Source organism: Cetorhinus maximus, chromosome 2 (genome assembly GCF_964194155.1).
Source record: "Cetorhinus maximus chromosome 2, sCetMax3.hap1.1, whole genome shotgun sequence".
In the NCBI taxonomy this organism is placed as follows: Eukaryota; Metazoa; Chordata; class Chondrichthyes; order Lamniformes; family Cetorhinidae; genus Cetorhinus; species Cetorhinus maximus.
This window is the reverse complement of record NC_135880.1, coordinates 154,039,987-154,064,606: the sequence shown is the minus strand read 5'-3', so window position 1 is coordinate 154,064,606 and position 24,620 is coordinate 154,039,987. Positions and strand designations below refer to the sequence as shown.

Sequence of the window (24,620 nt, the reverse complement as noted above, 5' to 3'; positions counted from 1 at the left end):
AAGAAATGTCTGCATTTATATAGCAATTTTCATGACTTCAGGATGTCCCAAAGCATTTTATGGCCAATTAATTACTTTTCAAGTACAGTTGCTGTTGTAATATGGAGATACAGCAGCCAATTTGTCCCACAAAGTCCCAGCAAGGCCCCACAAACAACAACGAGGTAACAACTAGGTAGTCTGTTTTGTTGATTTGGCTGGGGGATAAATATTAGCCAGGGCACTAGGGAAATCTGAGCTCAAGGGGCCTTTTATATCCACATGAAATGGGCTTTGGTTTCATGAGTGATCTGAAAGACATTAAACAGGTATAGATGTATGTTAAGACTGGACCAGCATTAAATAAGGAGCAACTGCTTACCAGTGTGTATGTACGTCACTGTTCCAGCAATGATATCTGCCTGAGAAAAGTGGTCAACAATCTGGCTGCCCTTCTGTACCACCCCATTAAATGGTTGCCTTGCAATCATGAACATCAGCTTTTCATCGTCGCTATCAATGTCAGTGGCATAGAGATTCTCTGCTGTAATAGTGACTTCTTCCCCTTCAAGGCAATACAATATGGAGTTCAGGCCAGGCTTCATTGCTGGAGGTTCATCATTCACTGGCAATACCTAGAGTGGAAACACAGAACACTAAAAAAATCTGAGCTGCAACAGAACTGGCTAGCAGTCTCCTGTGCGTTATGTTGGAAACAAGATTAAACTTGACAGGGAGCCAACGTTTCCCATATTCCTGCCAAGTTATCAAAAAAAAAAGTTAATCACTAAACATCAAATGCTATTGCAGCTAACAAATTGATTAGAATGCTATGTTAAACACTTTCCCTGTAGAAAAGTTGAAGATTGATAATTATTTGCAATTAGTTTGCAGTTTAGTTATGTGTAGCAGTCAAATAATCAAAGTATGTTAATCTAATCTGCTATCATGTTCGATTGTGGGACATTAGTACATCAGATGGCTTGGTCTTTGTTAGCATCTCACTCACACTTGACAAGTGAGAAAAAGCCATATGGCCTCAAGCCAGTGATGCAAGACATCAAGGGTGAACAGTTCTGTTCTGGGACCATCAACCTCCCTAACCATTAAAACTTATCAGTTGCATTTTCCTAGGATTCAAAGGCCCATTGTGCAAAGAAAACCAGGTGCTAAAACATTCAGCCTTGTTTCTAAATTAGTGCAGTTTAACTTATGATGTTTAAAAGAAGCAGTCACTTTTCTTCATCTTTGATTCTATAAGCTTAGAATTAAGTTCTGTAATTAGCCTTTGTAGCCATGAAAGTTCTCGTCTTTTATTACCTAGGAATGTGTATTAGTGAATGTGTTATGTTATATTTTTACTGCCTTAACTTTAGCACACCAATTACTTTCAAGCATTGACTTTATATGTATTTTATATAGACTTTGTGTAATTTCTGTAACTTTGTAATTTCTGTAAAGCTATGCACCACTCTGTATTTTTAATTAACGTATACCAAGCACTGGCAGAAACTGCAAAAGCATACAATGCCAAAGCAGGCTTCTCAACCAATAGCAGGGATAATCCAGGAAATTACAGGCCGGTGAGCATAACGTCAGTGGTAGGGAAATTATTGGAGAAGATTCTTCGTGACAGGATTTACCACCATTTGGAAGCAAATGGGCATATTAGTGAGGGGCAGCATGGTTTTGTGAAGGGGAGGTTGTGTCTCACTAACTTGATCGAGTTTTTCGAGGAAGTGACAAAGATGATCGACGATGGAAGGGTAGTGGATGTTATATACATGGATTTCAGTAAGGCCTTTGTCAAGGTCCCTCATGGCAGACTGGTACAGAAGGTAAAGTCGCATGGGATCAAAGGTAAGCTGGCAAGATGGATACAGAATTGGGTTGGTCATAGAAGACAGAGGGTAGCAGTGGAAGGGTGCTTTTCTGAATGGAGAGCTGTGACTAGTGGTGTTCCGCAGGGATCAGTGCTGGGACCTTTGCTGTTTGGAGTATACATAAATGATTTGGAGGAAAATGTAACTGGGCTAATTAGTAAGTTTGCAGACGACACTAAGGTTGGAGAGTTGCAGATAGTGAAGAGGATTGTCAAAGGATACAATGGGATATAGATCGGTTGGAGACTTGGGCGGAGAAATGGCAGATGGAGTTTAATCCGGACAAATATGAGGTAATGCATTTTGGAAGGTCTAATGCAGGTAAGAATTATACAGTAAATGGCAGAACCCTTAAGTGCATCGACGGGCAGAGGGATCTGGGTGTACAGGTCCACAGGTCACTAAAAGTAGCAACGCAGGTGGATAAGGTAGTCAGGAAGGCATATGCCATGCTTGCCTTCATTGGCAGGGGTATTGAGTATAAAAGCTGGGAAGTCATGCTGCAGCTATACAGAACCTTGGTTTAGGCCACACTTGGAATATTGCGTGCAATTCTGGCCGCCACATTACCAGAGGGTGCAGAGGAGGTTTACCAGGATGCTGCCTGGTCTGGAGGTTATTAGCTATGAGGAGAGGTTGGAAAAACTCAGATTGTTCTCACTAGAGCGACGGAGATTGAGGGGCGACTTGATAGAAGTTTACAAAATTATGAGATGCATGGACAGAGTTGCTAGTCAGAAGCTTTTTCCCAGGGTGGAAGAGTCAATTACTAGGGGACATAGATTTAAGGTGAGAGGAGAAAACTTTAGAGGAGATGTGCGGGGCAAGTTTTTTACACAGAGGGTAGTGAGTGTCTGGAATTCACTGCCAGAGGAGGTGGTAGAAGCAGGTACGATAGTGGTGTTTAAGAGGCAGCTTGACAAATACATGAGTAGGATGGGATTAGAGGGACACAGACCCTGGAAGTGCAAAATGTTTTAGTTTGACAGGCAATTTGATCGGCGTAGGCTTGGAGGGCTGAAGGGCCTGTTCTTGTGTTGTACTTTTCTTTGTTCTTTTATTCAGAACACTTTAATAAATGCATGTTTTAGTGAGAATTCTACAGGACATACAATACCGATGCTTATAGATCAATTGGACATCTGGAACAAAGATCCGGTGTTCCTGGACATGTTCTCTTATCTCAAATAAGCAGACATCAAAACCATCCTAAAGCCCCCATTAACTTAGAAGAAAGTCGTAAAATTTAATGAAATGACAGAAAAGTTATAATGAGAGGGACAGTCCCATGAATAATTGACATCTTAGTGGGCCAATCAGGCGACAAAGGAAAGTGACATCAATAGACGACCATCACCCTTGAGAAACCAATCAGAAACTGATCATGCGCCACCTAAACACACGAGCCAATCAGGAATCAGTAACATTCCCAATCATGCATACGGGTTGTGGTTTGGAAAGAGTTAAAAAGCACCAGCTTTGAGCTACCACGCATGCTAAAGTTGAAACTGAAGGCTGCTCGTCAGTTGAAAGCAGAAGACCAGAGCACTCCAGAGAGAGAGAGAGAAGCAAGAACTGCATTGAGCCAGTAAAGTCGCTGCCTAACTTTGTTAAGAGTATTTTTTTTTGCGTAATAAATGTTTCCTGAGTTACATCACTAAATTGTCTCCTATTGCCTGAATGGTTAAAGTCTCAAAAGAACAAGTTAATATTGAGTAAGTGGATTTGGAGGTTAAACACCCCCCCCAAAAAACTAACAATCCTGACTTTAGTGTAAAATGAGTGGCAGGCCGTTTTACACCTCTCCACGTTTTGTTCTAATTGGCTTCAAAGTAATAAATTTAATTGCTTTACACTATCACACAAAATCATATTCAACCCCACTGACTACTCTTTAAATAAATTTTAGTCTGATTGATAATTATTTTTAATATTAATGACGCTGGCACTTCCAGTACTGTGAAGTTACCATTCAAATCAGTTTGAATGGGAGAAGCAGATGCCGACAGGATTATTAAAAGGAAAGGATACTCAGGAGAATATTACTTTGCAATTATTTTGTTGTAATAATGGGGAAAATTGTTGAGAAGGGTTTTCTGTCTGTAAAAGATATGCACCTTTTTATTCATCTATGTGAACTGTGGAAATCCCTCATGTACTGGCACAGAAGATACCATAAGCCTCTGGAGTAGAGGTCTTTTAATTTGTTTTAATAGCCGTTTTAGTCATATGCCTCTGTTTTATTTTCTTCCCCAAGATGTGGCTGCAGTGGCTAGGGCACTTTACTATGCTGAGGCCCTAATCATGTCTGCCAAATGACCATAGATGTCATAGGGATTGTTCTCCTTAGAACAGAGAAGGTGAAGGAGAAATTGAATAAAGGGGTTCAAAATCATGAAGGATTTTCATCGTGTAAATAAGGAGAAAAAGTTTCCATTGGCAGGAGAGTGACTAACCAGAGAACTCAAATTTAAGAACATTGGCAAATAAAAAGGCCAAGGAGAAATGAAGAGAATTTATTTTATGTAGAGAACTGTCATAATCCAGAAAGTGCTGGTGGAAGCAGATTCAATAGGAACTTACAAAAGGGAATTGGATATGTTCTCATGGGGGAATAAATTGCAGGGCAATGCGAGAAGCACAGGAAAGTGGAACTAACTAGTAGCTCTTTCAAAGAGTTGGTAAAGGCATGATGGGTTAAATGTTCTGCTGCATGATTCTGTGTGTATCCCCTTCCTGCCATGTATAAGCACATTCGACATCTCACCCGATCCCCATTGAGGAATTTTCTTCTGCACTTTAAAGTCACTCCCGATCTCTAACAAAAGAACAAGTGGTTATTTAACCCTTATCATACCTTAGATAAAATAACTTGTTCAGACAAGTCAAATGAAGGAGAGACTCTGGAATTCCCATACCTGGGCAGCCACCTCTCTCAAATCGTCACCATTGACAAGGAGATACAAGACTAAATTAGCTGTGCCAGCTCAGCCTTCTACAAACTCTGGTAGTGAGTGTTTGACAACAAAGACCTCTGCAAGTCAACAAAAGTCCTAGTGTACAGGCCAGTTGTCATCACCACACTCCTGTACTGCAGTGAGGCCTGGACTGCGGATCAGTGACACATAACAGCGCCAGAGAAATTCCATCAGCAATACTTCCGCCGCATCTTCCGGATGCAATGGGAGAACCATCAAACAAACACTAGTGTCCTTCTTGAAGCCAGCTTCACAAGCCTTCAGGCTAAGCTCTTGTAAAATAAACTACAATGAAGACTGCTCTGCTGCGCGGGCTGAACTCCATTTTTGACGACATAGTTGGCCTCTAACAGTGTCAAGTCAAGAGGGGTGCAAGCAGCTCAAACTCACTCCAGCTTCCCCTTCTCCTCAAAGAGTCAGCCAGGGGCCATTAGGCCTCCATAGGGAGGAGGACCAGCAGCTCAACACCCTGAAACCATCCATCCAGGTGACTCCGAGAATGTCCAGTCGATCCGAATCCCCTCTTCTTGTGATGCCCGCAGCTCCAGCTCCACAGGCCGAGGAGGGTGCAGCTGGCCCACAGCAGAACATCCAAAGCAGGCCGGGGTCCTCCAAGTCTTGGCCCTGCAGAGGACAGTCGCCAAGGTCATGAGACAACATGCTGCGTCCACCTCTGCTGTGGATGTCCAGAGAGCACCAGGGTGTAGCAGCCAGACTGCTGCAGTCTGAGGCCGCCGCACGGGTGTCATCAGCCACCTCCTCTATAGTAGCCCTTGTACATTAGGAGCCATCCCTGCAGCCTCTATGGACCCTGGAAGATGTCAGGGATCTGAGACCTGTTAAGGATGTAGGAGTCGTGGAAGCTCCCTGGGAATCATGTGCAGACCTGTAGGATGTGCTTATGTTGGTCACACACCAGCTGACTATTCAGTGAGTTGAAGCCCTTGCAGTTGACATAGTTGACTGCTTGTTGCCATGGAGATCTGAGCGCCACGAGTGCAGTCAATGGCACCCTGCATCTGTGGAAAACCTGAGATCTGCACAAATCCCAGCGCTCTTGCATCCTGGCTTTCCTGATCCCGGTCAAAATACACAAAGTTCTGTGCCTTTGCAAAGATAGCGTCCGTGACCTCCTGGATACACTTGTGTATGGAAGCTTATGAGATCCATAAAGGTCACCTGTGGAGCCCTGGAAGGAGCCACTGGCATAAAAATCAAGCACCACGGTCACTTTCACAGCCACTGCCAGTGGTTGCCCTCCATGTCCCCTTGCCACCAAATCCTGCAGCAGCTGGCATATGTGGTCGACCAGTTCCCTAGATATGCAGCGACACTGGTTCTCAGTCATCTGCAGGAATGACAGGCGCGGTCAATAGACCCTGGGTCTAGCGAAGCGCCTATGAGCAACGGGTCTCCGTGGATCTTCAGCTGCATGCACAGCAGGCCCTGCTGCCCCTTCATCTTGAGGGAGGTGTTTCTTGCTTTGCCAAGACAAGACACTGCACTCTTTTTCTTCTCTGTTCCTTGTAAGCCATGAGGCACACCGCTAGATCAACAGGCTCCATGATCCTGATGTTATCCTCCTGCAAGATCAAAGAAAGAGCTCTGAAGAAGAGTCATACGGACTTGAAACGTTAACTCTGTCTTTCTCTCCACAGATGCTGTCAGACCTGCTGAGTTTTTCCAGCATTTTTTGTTTTTGTATCAAAGAGAAAGTATATAGATAAAGGGGAACCAGTAGATGTAATATATTTGGATTTCCAAAAGACATTTGATAAGGTACCACACATAAGGCTACTTAATAAGATAAGAGCCCATGGTGTTGGAGGTAGTATAGGAGCATGGATAGAGGATTAGCTAACTAATGGAAGACAGAGAATTGGGATAAGGGGGGTATTTTCAGGATGGCAAACTGTAACTAGTGGAGTGCCACAGGGATCAGTGCTGAGGCCACAATTATTTACAATATACATCAATGACTTGGATGAAGGAAGTGAATGTACTATTGGCAAATTTGTGGATGACACAAAAATAGATGGGAAGGCAAGTGGTGAGGATGACACAAAGAGACAGGTTAAGTGAGTGGACAAAAACATGGCAGACAGAATATATTGTGGGAAAATGTGAGGTTATGTACTTTGGCAGGAAGAATAGAGGAGCTGAATATTGTTTAAATGGAGAAAGACCGCAGAAAGTTGCAGCACAGAGGGATTTGGGGGTCATCGTACATGAATCTCAAAGGGCTAGCATGCAAGTTCAGCAGGTAATAGGGAAGGCAAATGAAATGTTGGCCTTTATTTCAAAGGGAATGGAGTAGAAAAATAGGAAAGTCTTGCTAAAACTATACAAGGCACTAGTTAGACCACACCTAGAATACTGTGAACAGTTTTGGTCCCCTTATCTAGGGAAAGATATATTGGCATTGGAGGCAGTCCAGAGAAGGTTCACTAGGTTGATCCCGGGTATGGAGGGATTTTCTTTTGAGGAGAGGTTGAGTCAGTTGGGCCTGTACTCATTGGAGTTTAGAAGAATGAGAGGTGACCTTATTGAAACATATATGATTCTTAGGGGGCTTGACAGGGTAGATGCTGAGAGGTTGTTTCCCCTTGTGGGAGAGTCTAGGACCAGAGGGCATAATCTCAGAGTAAGGGTTCTCCCGTTTTAGACAGAGTTAAGGAGAAAGTTATTCTCTGAGAGGGTAGTGAATCTGTGGAATTCTTTACTGCAGAGGGCTGTAGAGGCTGGGTTGTTAAGTATATTCAAGGCTGAGATAGACAGATTTTTAATCATTAAGGGAATCAAGGGTTATGGGGAAAAAGCAGGAAAGTGGAGTTGAGGATTATCAGATCAGCTATGATCATATTGAATGGCAGAGCAGACTCGGTGGGCCAAATGGCCTACTTTTGCTCCTACATCTTATGGTCTTATATGTGTCCTAAAAACCTCTCTTGGTTAAGTATGAAGGCCTCTTCATGCATTCAGAAGAGTGCTGGCCAACACTTGGATGGTGCACTTTTTGGCTGTTCAAAACCCCACCTACCTCACCAATTGGCTGCAGCTTCGGCCACTGGATGGCATGCTGTGCTCTCAGCCCAGGTGCAGCCATTCTCCATACCTGCTTTGCAAGGCTGCGTTGTTAGCTTGAACTATGAGGGATACTGGTCCAAATCTTAATAAAGACATTGCAAGGGGCTGTGAGCAACACCACCAGTGACTGTGCCATGGCCACCTTTTGCAAGGAGATTCTACAACTTGCCCAGTCGGCCAATTGTTCTGCTGCCCCCTAAAATGCTCATTAATTGGCAGGCTGCACCTGAGAGGTGAAAATTTCTGGGGCATTTGGTGGCACTTTCATGCTTTTGCGTTGCTTGATTGGGCAGAAAAGCTTCAGAGGCCCAATTCCAAGCATGTCAATGGAGTTGCTGCTGAGCGGTATCACCTGCGGAAGAATGATCACTTTTGACAATCTTTTCCAAGTGCATGGCAGCTTTCTTCACCACCCCCCTCAGCCCCGCACATGCTTGCGTATTTCCTTCAGTCTGTGCTGCCTTGCTCATCCTGCTCCCTGGCATGTGCTTGTGTACATCCTTCAATCTGTGCTGCTTTGCCCCTGCACTCCCCCTGCCTCCAGCCTCACCCGCACTGGAGCCCTTTCCCAAAAGTGATTTGCCTGTGCCTGCCCACCTCAAAGACACATTGCCTCTTCCTTGATGTCCTACAGGATGCTGGCAAGCGATGCACAAGTTAGGTGCGCTCACCTCCGAGTTCCCCTCAAAGTTCAGCTCACCAGGTGCATGACTTTTAAAGGCAGTCGTGAAGCACGCTGTTCTGATGTCACACCAACATGGGCGGTAAATTTGATGTGGGTGGATATTTCCGGGGATCAGGACTTATAATGTGATGCTAAAATATTGAAATTAGGTTCCTGATGTGTGATGACAGGCCTGCCGTTGACGGATGGAGGAGACAATTGCAAACTGGTTTAATGATGGCGTGAAACCAATTTTTGGCCTTCTTGGCATATTGTTTGCTCATACTCGCCATGACACCTTCCACCAACAGGACTGAATGATTCCGCCCTTTGTATCCTTCTCACAACTTGTTTTCTTACCTATCTTTGTAACATCAGCAAATTTGGCTACAATACAGTCAGTCTCTTCATCCAAGTCATTAACATAGATCATAAATGGTTGAGGCCTCAGCACTGATCTCTGCGGCACTCCATTAGTTACAGTTTGCCAACCTGTAAAAGAGCCATTATCCCAACTCTTTGTTTCCTGTCAGCTAGCCAATCCTGTATCCCTGCTAATATATCACCCCAACACCATAAATTCTTATCCTGTGGCACTGTGTTGAATGTCTTTTGGAAATCCAAATACACTACATCTACTGGTTCCCCTTTACCACCCTGTTTATTACATCCTCAAAGAACTCTAATAAATTTGTCAAATATGATTTCTCTTTCACAAAACCATGTTAACTCTGCCTGATTGTATTAGGATTTTCTAAAAGTGCTGCTACAAGCTCTTTAATAATGGATTCTAGTAATTTTTTCCTGACAAATGTTAGACTAAAAGGCTTTCTATTTTCTATCTCCCTCTTTTCTTAAATAGAGATATTACATTTGAGGTTTTCCAATCCGCTGGGGCCTTTCCAGATTTTTTGAAAATTACAACCAACGCATTCACTATCTCTGCAAACACTTCCTTTAAGTCCCATTAATTTTCCAGCAAAGTTGAAACCCATCAAATAAAAGGGTCAGTGGCAGCATGGATACAAATGGGATAAGTGACAGGAGACAGAAAGCCATGGTGGATGGTTGTTTTTCAGACTGGAGAAGGTTATACAGAGGTATTCCCCAGGGGTCATTACTAGTGTTGGGAGCATGTTGGTCACAGAACAGTGTTCCTTGAAGAAGTCTTCAGTAGATTAACTGTAAGTTTCTATTAACAAGTAGAACTATTTACACATGTAGAGTAAAGGGTACAGGCTAGGCGCTATCTTCATGCTTCAGGCTTAACCAGTCTCTGCTCAACACTACACTGACACCTGGTTCTGGGTCATGGTTGTTCTTACATCACTGTGCGGCTGATATTGTACTCAGTCCCACATTAACCCTGTATGTGCCAGACCCTTATACTACACCTCCCCCCAAATCTTTATTCAATGTATATGGAGTTACACTAGTTTACTTCATGTCTTACATTGTTATCAGTCTCATACATTTTCATTGTTGTTACCACATTATTGCTATTACTGCATTATTGCTATTACTGTATTAAATGTTAAATAAGTGGAAGTGATGGCATAGTTGTATTTTCACTGGACTTGTATTCCAGAGACCCAGGGTAATGCTCCAGGGACCTGGGATCGAATCTTGCTACGGAAGATAGTGAAATTTGAATTCAATAAAAAATTTGGAATTAAAAGTCTAATGACGACCATGAAACCATTGCTGATTGTCGTAAAAACCCACTAACTCACTAATGTCCTTTAGGGAAGGAATCTGCCGTCCTTACCTGGTCTGGCCTACATGTGACTCCAGACCCATTGCAATGTGGTTGACTCTTAAATGCCCTCTGAACAAGGGCAATTAGGGATGGGCAATAAATGCTGGCCTAGCAATAGACACCCACATCCCACAAACAAATTAAGAAAAAAAAAGCGCATTATTACAAGATTCTCACTGCCATATCTCTCCCCTTCAAGTCCTTGAATTTACCAATTCAGGGAGCCTGGAGGCCCTATAACCTTTCCATGTCTCGTTTGCTGTTCTGTCGGAGGGGTGGTAGGCTCTGTTGATTCTGGTTTTTGATGTTGGCTTGGACACTGGACTTCATTTTGGCTATTCTTTCATTCTTTTTTCCCATTCCTTTGTGTTGAGCTGCACTTGGTGGGTTCAGCTGTTGTGTTGATCAGTGGTTGCTGCAACTGTAAATTGTTTCTTGTGGGATGGGCAAATATTGTATTCATCTCTTTGGTGCTTCTTTCACTTCTTTTGTTGTGTGGGCCATCTCGATAGATCTGGACATTTACGTTTCAACAATGAAACTTCATTCACACCTGTTCACAATTTTAGCTAAATTTTTGATTACTTTTTTCTCTTCCAGTTGTTTTTGCAGCATACAAGTCTTTTCATTTGGCTCAGCAACTACTCTGGTAGGCTAAGTTGTCTTCATCTCAGAGTTATTTGTGCAACTCTTATATAAGTTTGACAACTTTGCCTGGGCATTCAGTCCTGTTCAGAATGTTTCTTGCTTGGTCACTGACTGGTGTTTAGACTCTGTTCATTTGTTAGATCCTCAAGGTGTTTCTTAGAATTTTCTGTGCCTGCTTTAAAAGTCTGGATTTGCTTTTTCATACCAAGCATCTCGTCCATCATGTTGTTCAGATTGGATCTAAGTTCAGCAATTTCAAGTGTTTTGGTTATTAATTCTGCATTCAAGCAACTGTTTTGATTCTTCAGCAATTCCTTCTCCTGTTCAAGAAATTTCTCATGATGCTTATTTGAAGTTCATCAAATTTTAATTTAATCTTTGTTGAATTTGTTTGTAAAAGTTCATCAGTTAAGCATTCCAAGTTCCCTTTCAGTGTTCCACTTCCTGTGAGTGACACTCTAGTGTCCTGACTAGTTCTCATTTTTCCTTAACAAACTAATCTTTCGTGCTTGTAAGTTGCTTTTCTAGTACGATCAGTCTTTCCTTGGCAGAGTATAATTCCTCTGTGCCATCCTTCAAGCTCACATTCTGTAACTGTACTCCTGCCAATTGATTTTGAGGCACCTCATGCTCTTTTGTGAGAACTTCCAACTCCACTTGCCATTCTATGTTCTTGATTTCATCTCTTCATATATATTTGGAAATGTAATATTTTCCAAGGTTCCTTCAAAAAGTGCAACTGTTTTCTTCAGTGCTGCAGTCTCTTTCTTATACCTCTGAGCCTCCTCCTGGAGGAGGAACATTCCTGAATCTTCTCTGCCAACTGTTTCTTCAGCTCTTTCAGAGTGGCATTAAATTCATTTTGTTTCACTTTGTAATGTTCCCGAGGAACAAACTCTGACTTAAGGGATCCCTGTAACGTGTGAAGGACCTTTAACAGGTTTTGCTTTTCATTGTGAAGCTCAATAACTTCATCGGGTTTTCTTGTAATTTAACACTGTCTTATTGAGCGTGTTCTGCTGTTACACCATTCTGCTGTTCAAGGTAGTCTTAACTCTTCAGCGACATGATGGAATAATGTACTGTTTTTTAATTTGATCCTGAAGGACAATTAGCTGCTCTTTCAACTGTTCAGCTCTTACCTTCTCACTCTGCATTTCAGTGTATTGCTTTGTCACTTCTGACAGCTCCAACACAGCTTTTTCTGAAGTAACATTCTGAGTTTTCCCAACTCCTGCTTCGATTTGCCAACCGTGGAATTGAAGGTCATTATTTCCTCCTGGTACCTTGGTGACATCTCGGAGGTTTGTTTGTTCAGATTGCAAACACTTTGGCTCATTGAAGACTTTAGTTTATTGTGTATTTTCAAAGATATATACTCAGTTGAATTTTGCATTTCAAATCTTCCAGTTCAACTTTGATACGGACATTTTCTGATTTTACTTCTGCTTTTCCTTGCTCCACTTGCCGCTGGGCTTTATCCTTGTTGTTCACTGCCAGCTGCAAGTACAGGTTTGGAAATATATCAGGGTCTTTAAAAAGGTATCCCTTTATGACTTCTGGCAAGTTCCCTGCCTCTCTGGCACCCTCCTGTGATTTATTAAGGTATTGTCTTTTATCATGTCATCATTTTGCTGGAGGTTTTCAATGGCTCTTTTTAAGCTCTGTACTCTCCTCAACTTGAAAATTAAAATATTCGTAAAGAGTTCCTCGAGCCTGGTTAAGGGTTCATCAATGCCATGCATTAGGATTATGAGATTTGCAAGATCACCAAACCAGTATAAAAATGCAGTAATCACGGCTTCCTCTGACTTTTTTTTACTGAGACCTGACACACTCCAGTAATGTAAAAAATCACTTTTCAAGGATGCCACATATCCAAGAGCCAAATCCAATGGGAAGAGTCCAAACTGATCTGGTAAGTTTTTAATTTTGCTCCACGGTCATTTAATATTATGTAGTTACAGCTTTAAATGTTGTTACCCTTTTAAGAATAGCTGTGCAGTAACCATTTTTTTTCAAACTTTTAACTCTACAGGAAAGCTTAAAAACAAGAAGTTTGAGAAATGTCAGGGGTTTTAAAATTGGAGAATTGTGCTGGAAGGTGATTTCATTTCTTTGCTCTGCCTTCAGTCTTTTAAAGTTTCTTTGGGGCTTTTCCCAGTTTTCATGATGGTGGCTCTGAGACAAAGGGAATTCCTGCACTTGCTGGTTTTGGCATGCTCCGTAAAATGGTCACAGAATCACAGAATTTTAACAGCACAGAAGGAGGCCATTCAGCCCATTGTATCTGCACCAGCTTTCCAAATGACCTAGTGCCATTGCCCTGCCTTTTCCCCATACCCTTGCACATTGTTTCTATTAAAATAATAACCTAATGTCCTCATGAATGCCTCGACCACACATCCAGGCAATGCATTCAAGACCCAAGCCACTAGTTGTGTGAAAAAGCTTTTTCTCACGTCACATATGCTTCTTTTGCATGATGGTGATGGTGCACTTCTTGAAGAAGACTCTTAGCAATGGCTGCCTGGATCAGCTGTGTGCCAACTTCTTTTGTTCTGCGGCTTGCTATAGGAAATAACGAGGCGTTCAAATTTAAAGTTATGCTTGTTGTTTTCCAAGCTGGATAGTCATGAAGTTCCCAAGAGCTTTAAATAATTAATTCTTTTTTCTTATCTCGTGAATTCGGAGACCACATTTTGGGTCTCCAACTGGTGACCTGGAATTTAGCAATGGGCTTTCCTTCAGTGGCGCCTCTGGCACGAATTAGGTAAAGGATTCTCAGGTCTAGCTGCAGCCTGGAACTTTAAAAGACTTAGCTTACACTTGCAAGCTCAGCGAACTCTGTTCTCTGAGGCTGGACTTCCAAGGGAGATTCAATGGAGTCTTCTGCTGCAGTAAAATTTCTGCCTGCAGCTTCCAGGCCTTTTCTCTGGAGCATTTTCTGGCAGATTTTCTTTGTGTTTCAGCTCCTGTTGCGAGCTTCTCTCGGGTGTCAGAATTTTCACTGAAATTTTTTCTTAGTCCTCCAGAATCTAAGCTTGTTTCAACATTTTAGCAAGGTTGAGAGCTTTAATCCCCAGCTGCCACCATGTTGGGAGGGTGTAGGTTACAGAACGGTGTCTCTTGAAGGAGTCTTTGTAGCCTTCAGCAGGTTAACTGTAAGTCTTAATTCACAGGTAGAACTATTTCCATATGTACAGTAAAGGGTACAGGCTAGGAGCTATCTCTATACTTAGGTCTTAACCCATCTCTGCTCAACACCACAGTGACCCTGGGTTTGGGTCATGCGCCTTTTTACAGCACTGTGTGGGCGGTACTGTACACAGTCCCATGTTAACCCTGTATGTGCCAGACCCTTACACTACAACTGGGAACACTGCTTGTGTTGATATTGGACTTGTGTGCACAATGTAAAACCTTGCTGATGAATGAAACTTGGAAGTGTTGGGGACTGTAGAGGATAGTGATAAACTTAACAAAGATACAGACAAGCTGGTGGAATAGGCAGTTGTGTGGCAGATGAAATTTAATACAGAGAGATGTAAAATAATACATTTTGATAGGAAGAAGGTGAGACAATATAAAGTAAAGGATATAATACTAAAATGGGTGCAGGAGCAGAGGGACCTGGGGTATATGTACACAAACCATTGAAGCTGCAGGACAGGTTGAGAAAATGGTTAAAAAGACACAGGAATCCCAGGCCTCAAATAGTAGCATAGAGTGCAAAAGCAAACAAGTTATGATGCACCTTTATAAAACACTGGTTTGGCAACAATTCTGGGCAATGCACTTTAGAAAGGATGTGAAGGATTTTGAGAGGGTGCAGAAGAGATTTATTAGAATAGTTCCAGGGTGAGAGACTATGGGCGGAATTTTCCTTGCCTGTTGGCGTCAGGCATGTTTGGCGGAATGAGTGGACAATATGGCAAGAAGTCCAAAAATCAGTTTCATGACGTCATGAATCCAATTTGCAATCATCCGCTCTGTCCATCAATGGTGGGACGCATTTCCTGCTGTTGGATGTCAGGACCTTCATTGTAATACATCTGCATATCATTGTAACACCAGCTTGCCAGAATCATCCGCCCACACTGGATCATCCGAGCATGTTGGTGTTTCACAATTGTACATGAGTGACAGCACTCGCAGTCATCAGCACCAGGCTTCGCAAACAGCACCACATCACTTTTAGAGGGGCTCACGGGTAGGTCTCTATCTACCAGATCAGTGATATGTGGGTGGCTTTTCAACAGCTGCAGGGCTAGGGCTTGCTTGGGGAAGGGGGAGAAGTGGCCTCAGGCAAGGGAAGAGGCTGCAGGACAAAGGCTGTACTGGGGAAGCGGCGTAACCCAGTGTGCAAATGGGGGCACAAGTTGATCTGTGCAAATAGCCTCAAGATGGTGAGGGCTGAGGAGGCAGTCTCCACAGGAGATCAGGCCAGATGGACATATGAGGGAGTGTGAGAGAGAGTAAGTGGTGATGTCCCTTGAGACAGCAGTGAGTGAGTTGCTAGTTAAAGTGTGATGGGCTTGAGTGTGAGAGTTTAGGGTGATGAGGTGGTTGCCATACTCTGGCAGCACGGTTGAGATCATTCATCCTGTTTCTGCATTGGATGACCAACCTCTTCAGTGCAGCATTGGCACTGATCACCACTATCATCGCCTACCAAGCTGGAGTGGTAATGTTGCAGCCCCTCCTGCAGCCAGAGCCGGGGTAGAGGACATCCATGGCATCCAAAAGGCTCTCAAGGGACGCATCACTAAACCTGGGGCTGCAGTCTTCTTGCCTTTCAGGGCCATGCCTTCTGTGTAGCAGTCCTGGACTGGAAGCAGTGAGAGGTGTGCGCACGACTGAACGTGATGAAGCAGTGAAATGACGGCGTGGTGGGCGATCGGAGCCAGTCTGGCAGTGAAACGGCGTGTTCCCTGGGAATGCATGATTAATGAGGCAGGATGGGGACAATACAGCATGAGAAGCCGCCATTGCGGTCAGCGGGTAGAACATTCTTTTCCCTGCCCACTACCGCACTTAGTGCAAATCTGGGACAATTCCGCCTTATAGTTTCTTAGATAGATTGGAAAATCTGGGTTCTTCGTTCAACATTCCAGATGTGTCTCAGCAAAAAGTGCCTGAATCACAAGATTTTCACTCTAGGAGGGGCTGGGTGTAGAACGAAGTTGGGCCTGCCAACTCCGGAGGCAGATACTAGGAAGACATGGTAGGCAACTGCCAAGGCAGGCTAGTTAGAAGGCCCTGACTTAGAATTATATTGTCATTCCTTCACTGTTGCTGGCTTAAAATCTGGGAACTCTCTTTCTTCCAGCACTGTGGGTGTACCTGCACCAGATGGACTATAGCAGTTCAAGAAGGCGGTACGCTGTCACCTTCTTAAAGACAATTAGGGATGAACAAAAAAATGCAGGCTCAGCCAGTGACGTCCACAATCCATAAAAAGAATAGAAAAAATGTAGGAAGGAAGAAAAAAATCGTTCCCATTACTTCATGTCAAATGATATTTTTTAGAGACATACTGGTATCAAGAAAAACTTTTTTTTCAACATGTAAATTAATCTGGTAATATCAGTCATATATATTTTGGTTGTGTTAACAGTAAAAATAAATATGCAACCCAACCTGTTAAATTTTAGGTGTTGATATTGGTTTAGTCAGAGTATATTCTTGGAAATTATGAATATGTACCATTCAACATTTTAAGGTATAAGTTTTTTTTAAGTGTATTAAATTGTGAGAGCTGAGCATTCTGTTACACTGCCCTCTCTGTTGAGGAGATTTAAATAAAACCTTCAACATGGCTGCTAACTGTTGAGCGTATGTGGGTCTATACTTTGCACCATAGACACTCGCTCCTTCCATTTTCTAACGCATGCCCCGGTCCCTCCGAACCATATCTCCAGTACCTTCAGGCCATCAGTAACGGTGATGGGGACAAATGATCAGTCAGCCCAGTTCCCAAAGAACATGGCTTCGCTCTTCCCACGGTTTACTTTGGCTCCTGAGGCCAGTTCGAACTGGTCGCAGATGTGGATCAGTCTTCGGTTCTGTCTCCACAAAGGGGGACACAAATAACATACCAGAACTGTTGGGGAACACAGGGTTTAGTGAGAGGGAGGAACTGAAAGAAATCAGTATTAGTAGGGAAATGGTGTTGGGGAAATTGATGGGATTGAAGGCCGATAAATCCCCAGGGTCTGATAATCTACATCCCAGAATACTTAAAGAAATGGCTCTAGAAATAGTGGATGTATTGGTGGTCATCTTCCGAGATTCTATAGACTCTGGAACAGTTCCTACAGATTGGAGGGTAGCTAATGTAACCTCACTATTTAAAAAGGGAGGTAGAGAGAAAACAGGAAATTATAGACCAGTCAGCCTGACGTCGGTAAAAGTGGGGAAAATTCTAGAGTCCATTATAAATGATTTAATAGCTGAGCACTTGGAAAACAGTGGCAGAATCGGACAGTCAGCATGGATTTACAAATCATGCTTGACAAATCTACTGGAATTTTTCGAGGATGTAACTAGTAGAGTTGGTGAGGGGGAGCATGACGGATATGGTTTATTTGGACTTTCTGAAGGCTTTCAACAAAGTCCCACATAAGAGATTGGCGTGTAAAATTAAAGCACATGGGATTGGGGGTAGATTGAGATGGATAGAAAACTGGTTGGCAGACAGGAAACAAAGAGTAGGAATAAATGGGTCCTTTTCCCGAATGGCAGGCAGTAGGGTACCGCAGGGATCGGTGCTGGGATCCCAGATATTCACAATATATATTAATGATTTAGATGAGGGAACTAAATGTAATATCTCTAAATTTGCAGATGACACAAAGCTGGGTGGGAGAGTGAGCTGTGAGGAGGATGCAGAGATGCTTCAGTGTGATTTGGACAAGCTGAGTGAGTGGGCAAATGCATGGCAGATGGAGTATAATGTGGATAAATGTGAGGTTATCCACTTTGGTAGCAAAAGCAGGAAGGCAGATTATTATCTGAATGGCCTTAAATTGAGAGAGGGGAATGTGCAACGAGACCTGGGTGTCCTTGTACACCAGTCGCTGAAGGTAAGCATGCAGATGCAGCAGGCGGTAAAGAAGGCAAACGGTATGTTGGCCTTCAAAGCAAGAAGATTCGAGTGCAGGAGCAGGGATGTCTTGCTGCAATTATACAGGGCCTTGGTGAGACCACACCTGGAATATTGTGTGCAGTTTTGATCTCCTTATCTGAGGAAGGATGTTCTTGCTATAGAGGGAGTGCAGCGAAGGTTTACCAGGCTGATTCCTGGGTTGGCGGGACTGACATATGAGGAGATATTGAGTTGTTTAGGATTATATTCACTGGAGTTCAGAAGAATGAGAGGGGATCTCATAGAAACCTATAAAATTCTAACAGGACTAGACAGGGTAGATGCAGGAAGGATGTTCCCAATAGTGGGGGAGTCCAGAACCAGGGGTCATAGTCTGAGGATATGGGGTAGACCATTTAGGACTGAGATGAGGAGAAATTTCTTCACCCAGAGAGTGGTGAGCCTGTGGAATTCGCTACCACAGAAAGTAGTTGAGGCCAAAACATTGTATGTTTTCAAGAAGGAGTTAGATATAGCTCTTGGGGCGAAAGGGGTCAAAGGATATGGGGAGAAAGTGGGAGCAGGCTATTGAGTTGGATGATCAGCCATGATCATAATGAATGGCGGAGCAGGCTCGAAGGGCCAAATGGCCTACTCCTGCTCCTATTTTCTATGTTTCTATTTTCTGATCACAGGTTCACTGAAACCCAACACTTAGCCAACCTGGAGTAGGTGCAAAGAAGATTCATGGAAGCCGGCGCATGATTAAAGAAGGAGAAATGTACATTCCAAGCACCAGAAGTTACTTACCTGCGTGATAGGGTGGACGTCATGAGTTTGCATCCAGTAGAAGAGAAAGCTAGGGCAATCAAAGATGTGCCTTCACCGTCCAGTGTAACCGAACTGAAGTCTTTCCTGGTATGGTCAACTACTATAGCCGCCTCTTGCCAAACTCATCAACAGTGTTAGCTCCATTGCATTTATTGTTAAAAAAGAATCACTGTTGGCCGTGGGATTCACAACAGGGAGCAGCTATTGTGAAAGTAAAGAAACTGTTGCATTTGTTGTGTTTATTGGTACACTATGATCCATCAAAAGAGTTGGTATTAACATGTGATACCTGTGCTTCTGGTGTGGGAGCTGTGTTATCACATAGAATGGAAGGTGGATCAAAAGGCCCATTGGCTATGTATCAAGTATCCTCTCCACAGCCAAGGAGGGTTATTCCCAGCTGGAAAAGGAATTTTTATCGGTGGTATTCAAAGTGAAGAAATTCCACCAGTAGCTACATGGATGACATTTCACTATTGTGTTGGACCATAAACCATTGTTGGGTTTATTCAGTGAGGATAAGGTCATTCCACCAATAACATCAGCAAGAATACAATGTTGGGCTCTGATATTATCTGCGTGTAAGTATACTTTTATATATTGTCCTGGCTTACACATTGCAAATGCGGATGCACTCAGTCATCTCCCAATACCAGGCAGTATTGTACGTGCTCCTGTTCCACAAGAAGTTGTGCTTTTACTGAATTTCTTGGATTCTTCATGTGTGTGTGTGAAGCAAATTAGAAATTTGATGAACACCAGTCCAATTTTGTCCAAAGTCAGAGACTTTGCTTTTCAAGGATGGTCAAATTCGCCTGTATCTGAAGATTTGTAAATGCCAGAAACACAGAGTTAAGCTGACAAGATGGAATTTTGTTGTGGGGTCAAGAGTTGTCATCCCATCACAAGGTTGGGAGCCACGCTTGACAGAGCTCAACAGTGTGCATCCAGACATATCAAAGATGAAAATGCTTGTGTGAAGCTATGTCTTGTGGCCAGGCAGTGACATTTGAAGCATGGTCAAGCACTGTCTCCATTGTCAGCAACAACAGGAGTTGCCTTTTTCAGATCTCCTGCATCTGTGGGAGTGGCCTGGTTGACCCTGGGTTAGACCACATATCGATTACATAGCACCATTCTTAGGTACCATGTTTTTGTTGATTGTAGGTGCACATTCTAAATGGATGGACGTATACAAAGTCAAATCACCAACATTGAGCACAACTATTGAGAAGCTGTGTCACTGTTTTAGCACACATGGTCTACCTGAAATTATCATTTCTGATAACAGTTCAGCCTTTATCAGCACAGAGTTTCAGAAGTTCATGAATCGGACAATCAGACATATTAAATCAGCCCCTTACCATCCCATATCAAATGTTTTGCTGAGAAAGCTGTACAACCTTTCAAGTCTGGTATGCAAAAGTTACAGAAGGTATTCTAGAATCTCGACTTTCCTGCTTTCTTCTCAGTTATTGTACAACGCCACGTTCGACCATGGGTTTGACACCATCTGAATTATTGATGAAATGCCGCTTACGTATATGGTTAACGTCTGGTGTTTCCAAATTTAAAGGGGAAGGTAGAGCAAAATCAGAATAATCAAAAATTCAACCACAATTTACACAGCAAAGCTCACACAGTGCAGGTGACACGGTATTGGTGTGAAATTTCGGAAGTAGACCTTGTTGGGTTCCTGGAACCATTGTCTCAGAGACTGGTCCATTATCTTTCCAAGTACAAGTGGAAGGTAGAATCGTCCATAAGCACATCATATTCGTGCTAGGGAGACATTCCAACAACCAACTATTCCGCCTGCGATGAACGTCGAACTGTCAAGTCCTGAGGTGACAGGTCGACCTAGAATAGACATGCCCAACGTCTCTGTAGCGTTACCAGACCCAGAATTGCCACTTTCTAATGATGTGTCTCATGCTGCAGTTCCAGATCCTGTTGAGGAACCTCAAGTGTTAGAGCTACGCCGCTCTGGCCTTATAAGGAGAGCACCTCAGGGACTTGGGGCAACATTTTGCCCCCCGTGGAGGTGGGGGGGGGGGCGGAGGAGTGCGGGAGCAGGCGTGGCAGGTGGGCTTCCAATCAGCGCCCCCAATTAAGGCTTGCCCAGCGTGACGTCCGCCAGGAAGCGCTATGCACTCCCTGTGCAGGCAAGAGGGGGATTCCCTCAGCCGGGAATGCACTCTTTCATGCGTGCGCGTGGAAGAGCGCACAGATCTCCCTGAAGCAAAGTGCTGCCTCAGGAACATTGGCTCACATTTTAAACTTTAAATAAAGCTGAGAAAAAAATAACACTGTCACATGAGTTGGGACATGTCCATAACTTTTATTTTAAAATATTGTGAGATTTTTAAATCCTCATGAAACCTCACCCTGCCTGTGGATGAGGTTTTATGCTTCCTCAGAAGCCCACCAGGGCTCCCGGCCTGCCCGCCAACCGTACATTAATGACTTCAGCTACTTTGTTAATGGCCTTAATAGGCCGTTGAAGGTCGGCGGGCTCGCAACCGACTCGGGTGCGCGCCCGACGAACTGAAAGTCTGAATGACGTGCCATGACATCGAGACGCACGCACAACATCACCCCGTGTCATTTCATGCGTCAGCGAGCGGGTTCTGACCCCACACGCCTACAGAAAAATCCTGCCCTTGATCTTTAATCACCTGAAGTTACACATGTGTATATGTTGTTGGATATTCAAATGTCTCCCTGTAAAAAGAAATTGTAGAAAATCTAAGGGGGAGAAAATGTAGTAACTGAAGGTATAGTATGTAGTAAAATGTAGTAACTGAAGGTATCTATCTGGGGGCACATGATGCTCTGGGAGGCTCTGACCAATGAGCCCTAAGCACAGGCAATCTGGAGGGTGGGGCTTCTTGACAAGAGCCCTGATCGAGCATATAACACATGAAAAGCTCTCTGTAATAAAGTTGATCTGTTTCTTGTTGAAACCCGTCCACTCTGTTGTCATTACACTAATGGAGACATTCTCAAAGACACAGGGTGTTGATATTAATCTATGAGAGTGATCAGAAATATAGAAAGTGGAAAATGGTAGAGACAACTCAAAAATGCACTGTACACCTCAAAAGCAAGATTGCAATTAACAGAGCTGAAAAAGTGTTCTTTTTAATTCTCCATGGGATGTGGGCATTGCTGGCTAGGCCAGCACATTTATTGCTCATCCCTAAGTGCCCTTGAAAAGGTGGTGGTGAGCTCCTTCTTGAACTACTGCAGTCCATGTGGTGTAGATACACCCACAGTGCTGTTAGGGAGGGAGTTCCAGGATTTTGACCCAGTGACAGTGAAGGAACACCAATATATTTCCAAATCAGGATGGTGAGTGGCTTGGAGGGAAACTTGCAGGTGACGGTGTTCCCATGTGTCTACTGCCCTTGTCCAGTAGTAGTTGTGGGTTTGGAAGGTGCTATCTAAGGAGCCTTGGTGAATTCCTGCAGTGCATCTTGTAGATGGTACACACTGCTGCTACTGTGTGTCAGTGATGGAGAGAGAAAATGTTTGTGGATGTGATGCCAATCAAGCGGGCTGCTTTGTCCTGGACGGTGTCAAGCTTCTTGAGTGTTGTGGGGGCTGCACTCATCCAAGCAAGTGGGAAGTATTCCATCACACTCCTGACTTGTGCCTTGTAGGTGGTGGACAGGCTTTGGGGAGTCAGGGGGTGAGTTACTCGCCATAGGATTCCTGGGGCACAATTTGCACTAAGTGCAGTTGTGGGCGGGGAAACGACGCTTTCCCTGCCAGCTGCAATGGCGGCTTCTCACAGCCTATCGTCCCAAACCTGATACATTAATTATGCATTCCCAGGAACACACTGTTTCCATGGTGGACAGGCTCTCTTTTGCCCGCCATGCCAACACCTTGCTGCTTCATCACGCCGGGCTCCATATTTAAAATGCAGCCATGCGCACACCTCTCAGTGCTGCCAGCCAGGGCTGCAGCACGGAAGACAGGATGGCCCCAAAAGACAAAATGACTGCAGCCCCCAGGTTCAATGACACATCCCTTGAGTTTCTTTTGGACACAGTGGAGGTCCGTGATGTCCTCCACCCCAGCTCTGGCCACAGGAGGAGCAGCAACATCGCTGTCATGAAGCTGTTAGTGTATGTAATATTTTGGAAAATATTTTTCTTTAAAAATAGAGGTTTAGTTTGCGGGTATGTCTTACTTAGATTAAAGGCAGCTAGTCTGGGTGCTTTGATGTACTAGTTTGAGTTGTAAATAGAGAGATCGCGTACATTTGCATTTTTGGACTAGGGCATTCAAGAAGTGGGGGGAAAACTTGATGCCCTTCTGACAGATACCAATCCATATGTTTATATTACTAATAAAATTGGTACCATGAGAGGGGTTTCATTGTTAAAAGGTAAAGTTCAAATAAGTTGTTGATACAATGAGAACTAACATTCAATGGGGCTGGTAGGTATAACTTTAGTAGTTTTTGGGTGTGCAGGCAGTGGCAATGTAAGATCAAAAGGTAGCTGCAAGCCTCCAACTGGATCCACAATGGAAAGAACCTCATTTTGAATTCGAAAGGTAAAAATGCTTTGCCTGGTGCTTGGTTAAGTCTATGGGTTATTGTTGCCTTAATGGCGATTAGTTTGGGAGTTTGTTAAAAGTTATGAAGTAGTAATTTGTAGCCATGTGTATATATTTTAACCTGTGTAATTAATAAAATGTTTCATTTAGCTTAATGTAAAACCTTGAGAACTAGTGGTCTGATTCCTGTGTTTAGAGTCGCATCTCAAACGTAACACTTAAAATTATTGGTAATGACAGTTGTTTAAAGATTCCCGCTGGGATTTTGAAATAACTCTGCTTTACCTACTGCATCGGTCATAACATCACCAATCCAGCTTGGTGGCAGCGGTGGTCAGGGTTAATGCCCTGCAAAAGAGGACAGCCACCCAGTGCAAGAGGATGAATGATCTCTTCCATTCCTCCAGGGTAAGTCACTCTTCTCACTGCTCTCACCTCACACACTCACAAACCCATCACACATCCATAGGGCCCTCATCCACTTCCAGTTCAAGGGACATCACCATTTACTCTCTCACACACAACGTCATTGTCCTCTTCCCGTCCATGGGACCACTCACCACCCACACATGCCAGGCATACTTATCATCTGGCATGGCAGGCATCCTGCTTACACACTCTCCATCTCTATTCATGCAGGGCAAGCTGGCACACAACAAATGGGAGAGTTGCAGGCTGCTGGAGGGAATGCCTGAAATCAAGGTCCTCACAGACTGAAAACAGAGCCATCCAGCTGGCCGGCGAGGATCTGGATTGGTCATGTACTGACAATGAGGTCGGCAGTAATCTACCAAGTGAGGGTCCAGTAGTGCAACATCCATCGGACAACCATGCTGTGGATGTGGCAGAGGAAGGGACTTCCCAGGTCCCTGTCACTTGAAGGGCTAATGGAGGCTAGAAATTTGCTGAATGCAACTCAGATGACGAGCCTCTGCACTCAGTCATGTCAGAATTGCTGGAGCTGCAAAAAGCAAGCTCGGGAACATCAGGAAGGGACGTCGGCTGCACTCCTCAGATTGCAAGGCACGATGGAGGAGTCCATCCACCTTCAGGATGAGGTGATAGTGCCGGCATGCCAACACACCAAGGTCAACACTGGTAGGATGGTGGCTGCCATGGAGACTTGGTC

General features: G+C 43.8%; 1 protein-coding gene across 3 annotated transcripts in view; it reads right to left on the bottom strand.

The window, feature by feature from the left end:
* The window catches only part of frem1a (Fras1 related extracellular matrix 1a), a 429,561-nt gene that overhangs the window by 177,865 nt on the left and 227,076 nt on the right, over positions 1-24,620 (bottom strand). For all 3 annotated transcript variants that reach the window (XM_078570514.1, XM_078570515.1, XM_078570516.1), the window contains exon 16: positions 362-614. In XM_078570514.1, the coding sequence (XP_078426640.1) occupies positions 362-614 (253 nt within the window). The remainder of the gene's footprint in view (positions 1-361; positions 615-24,620) is intronic.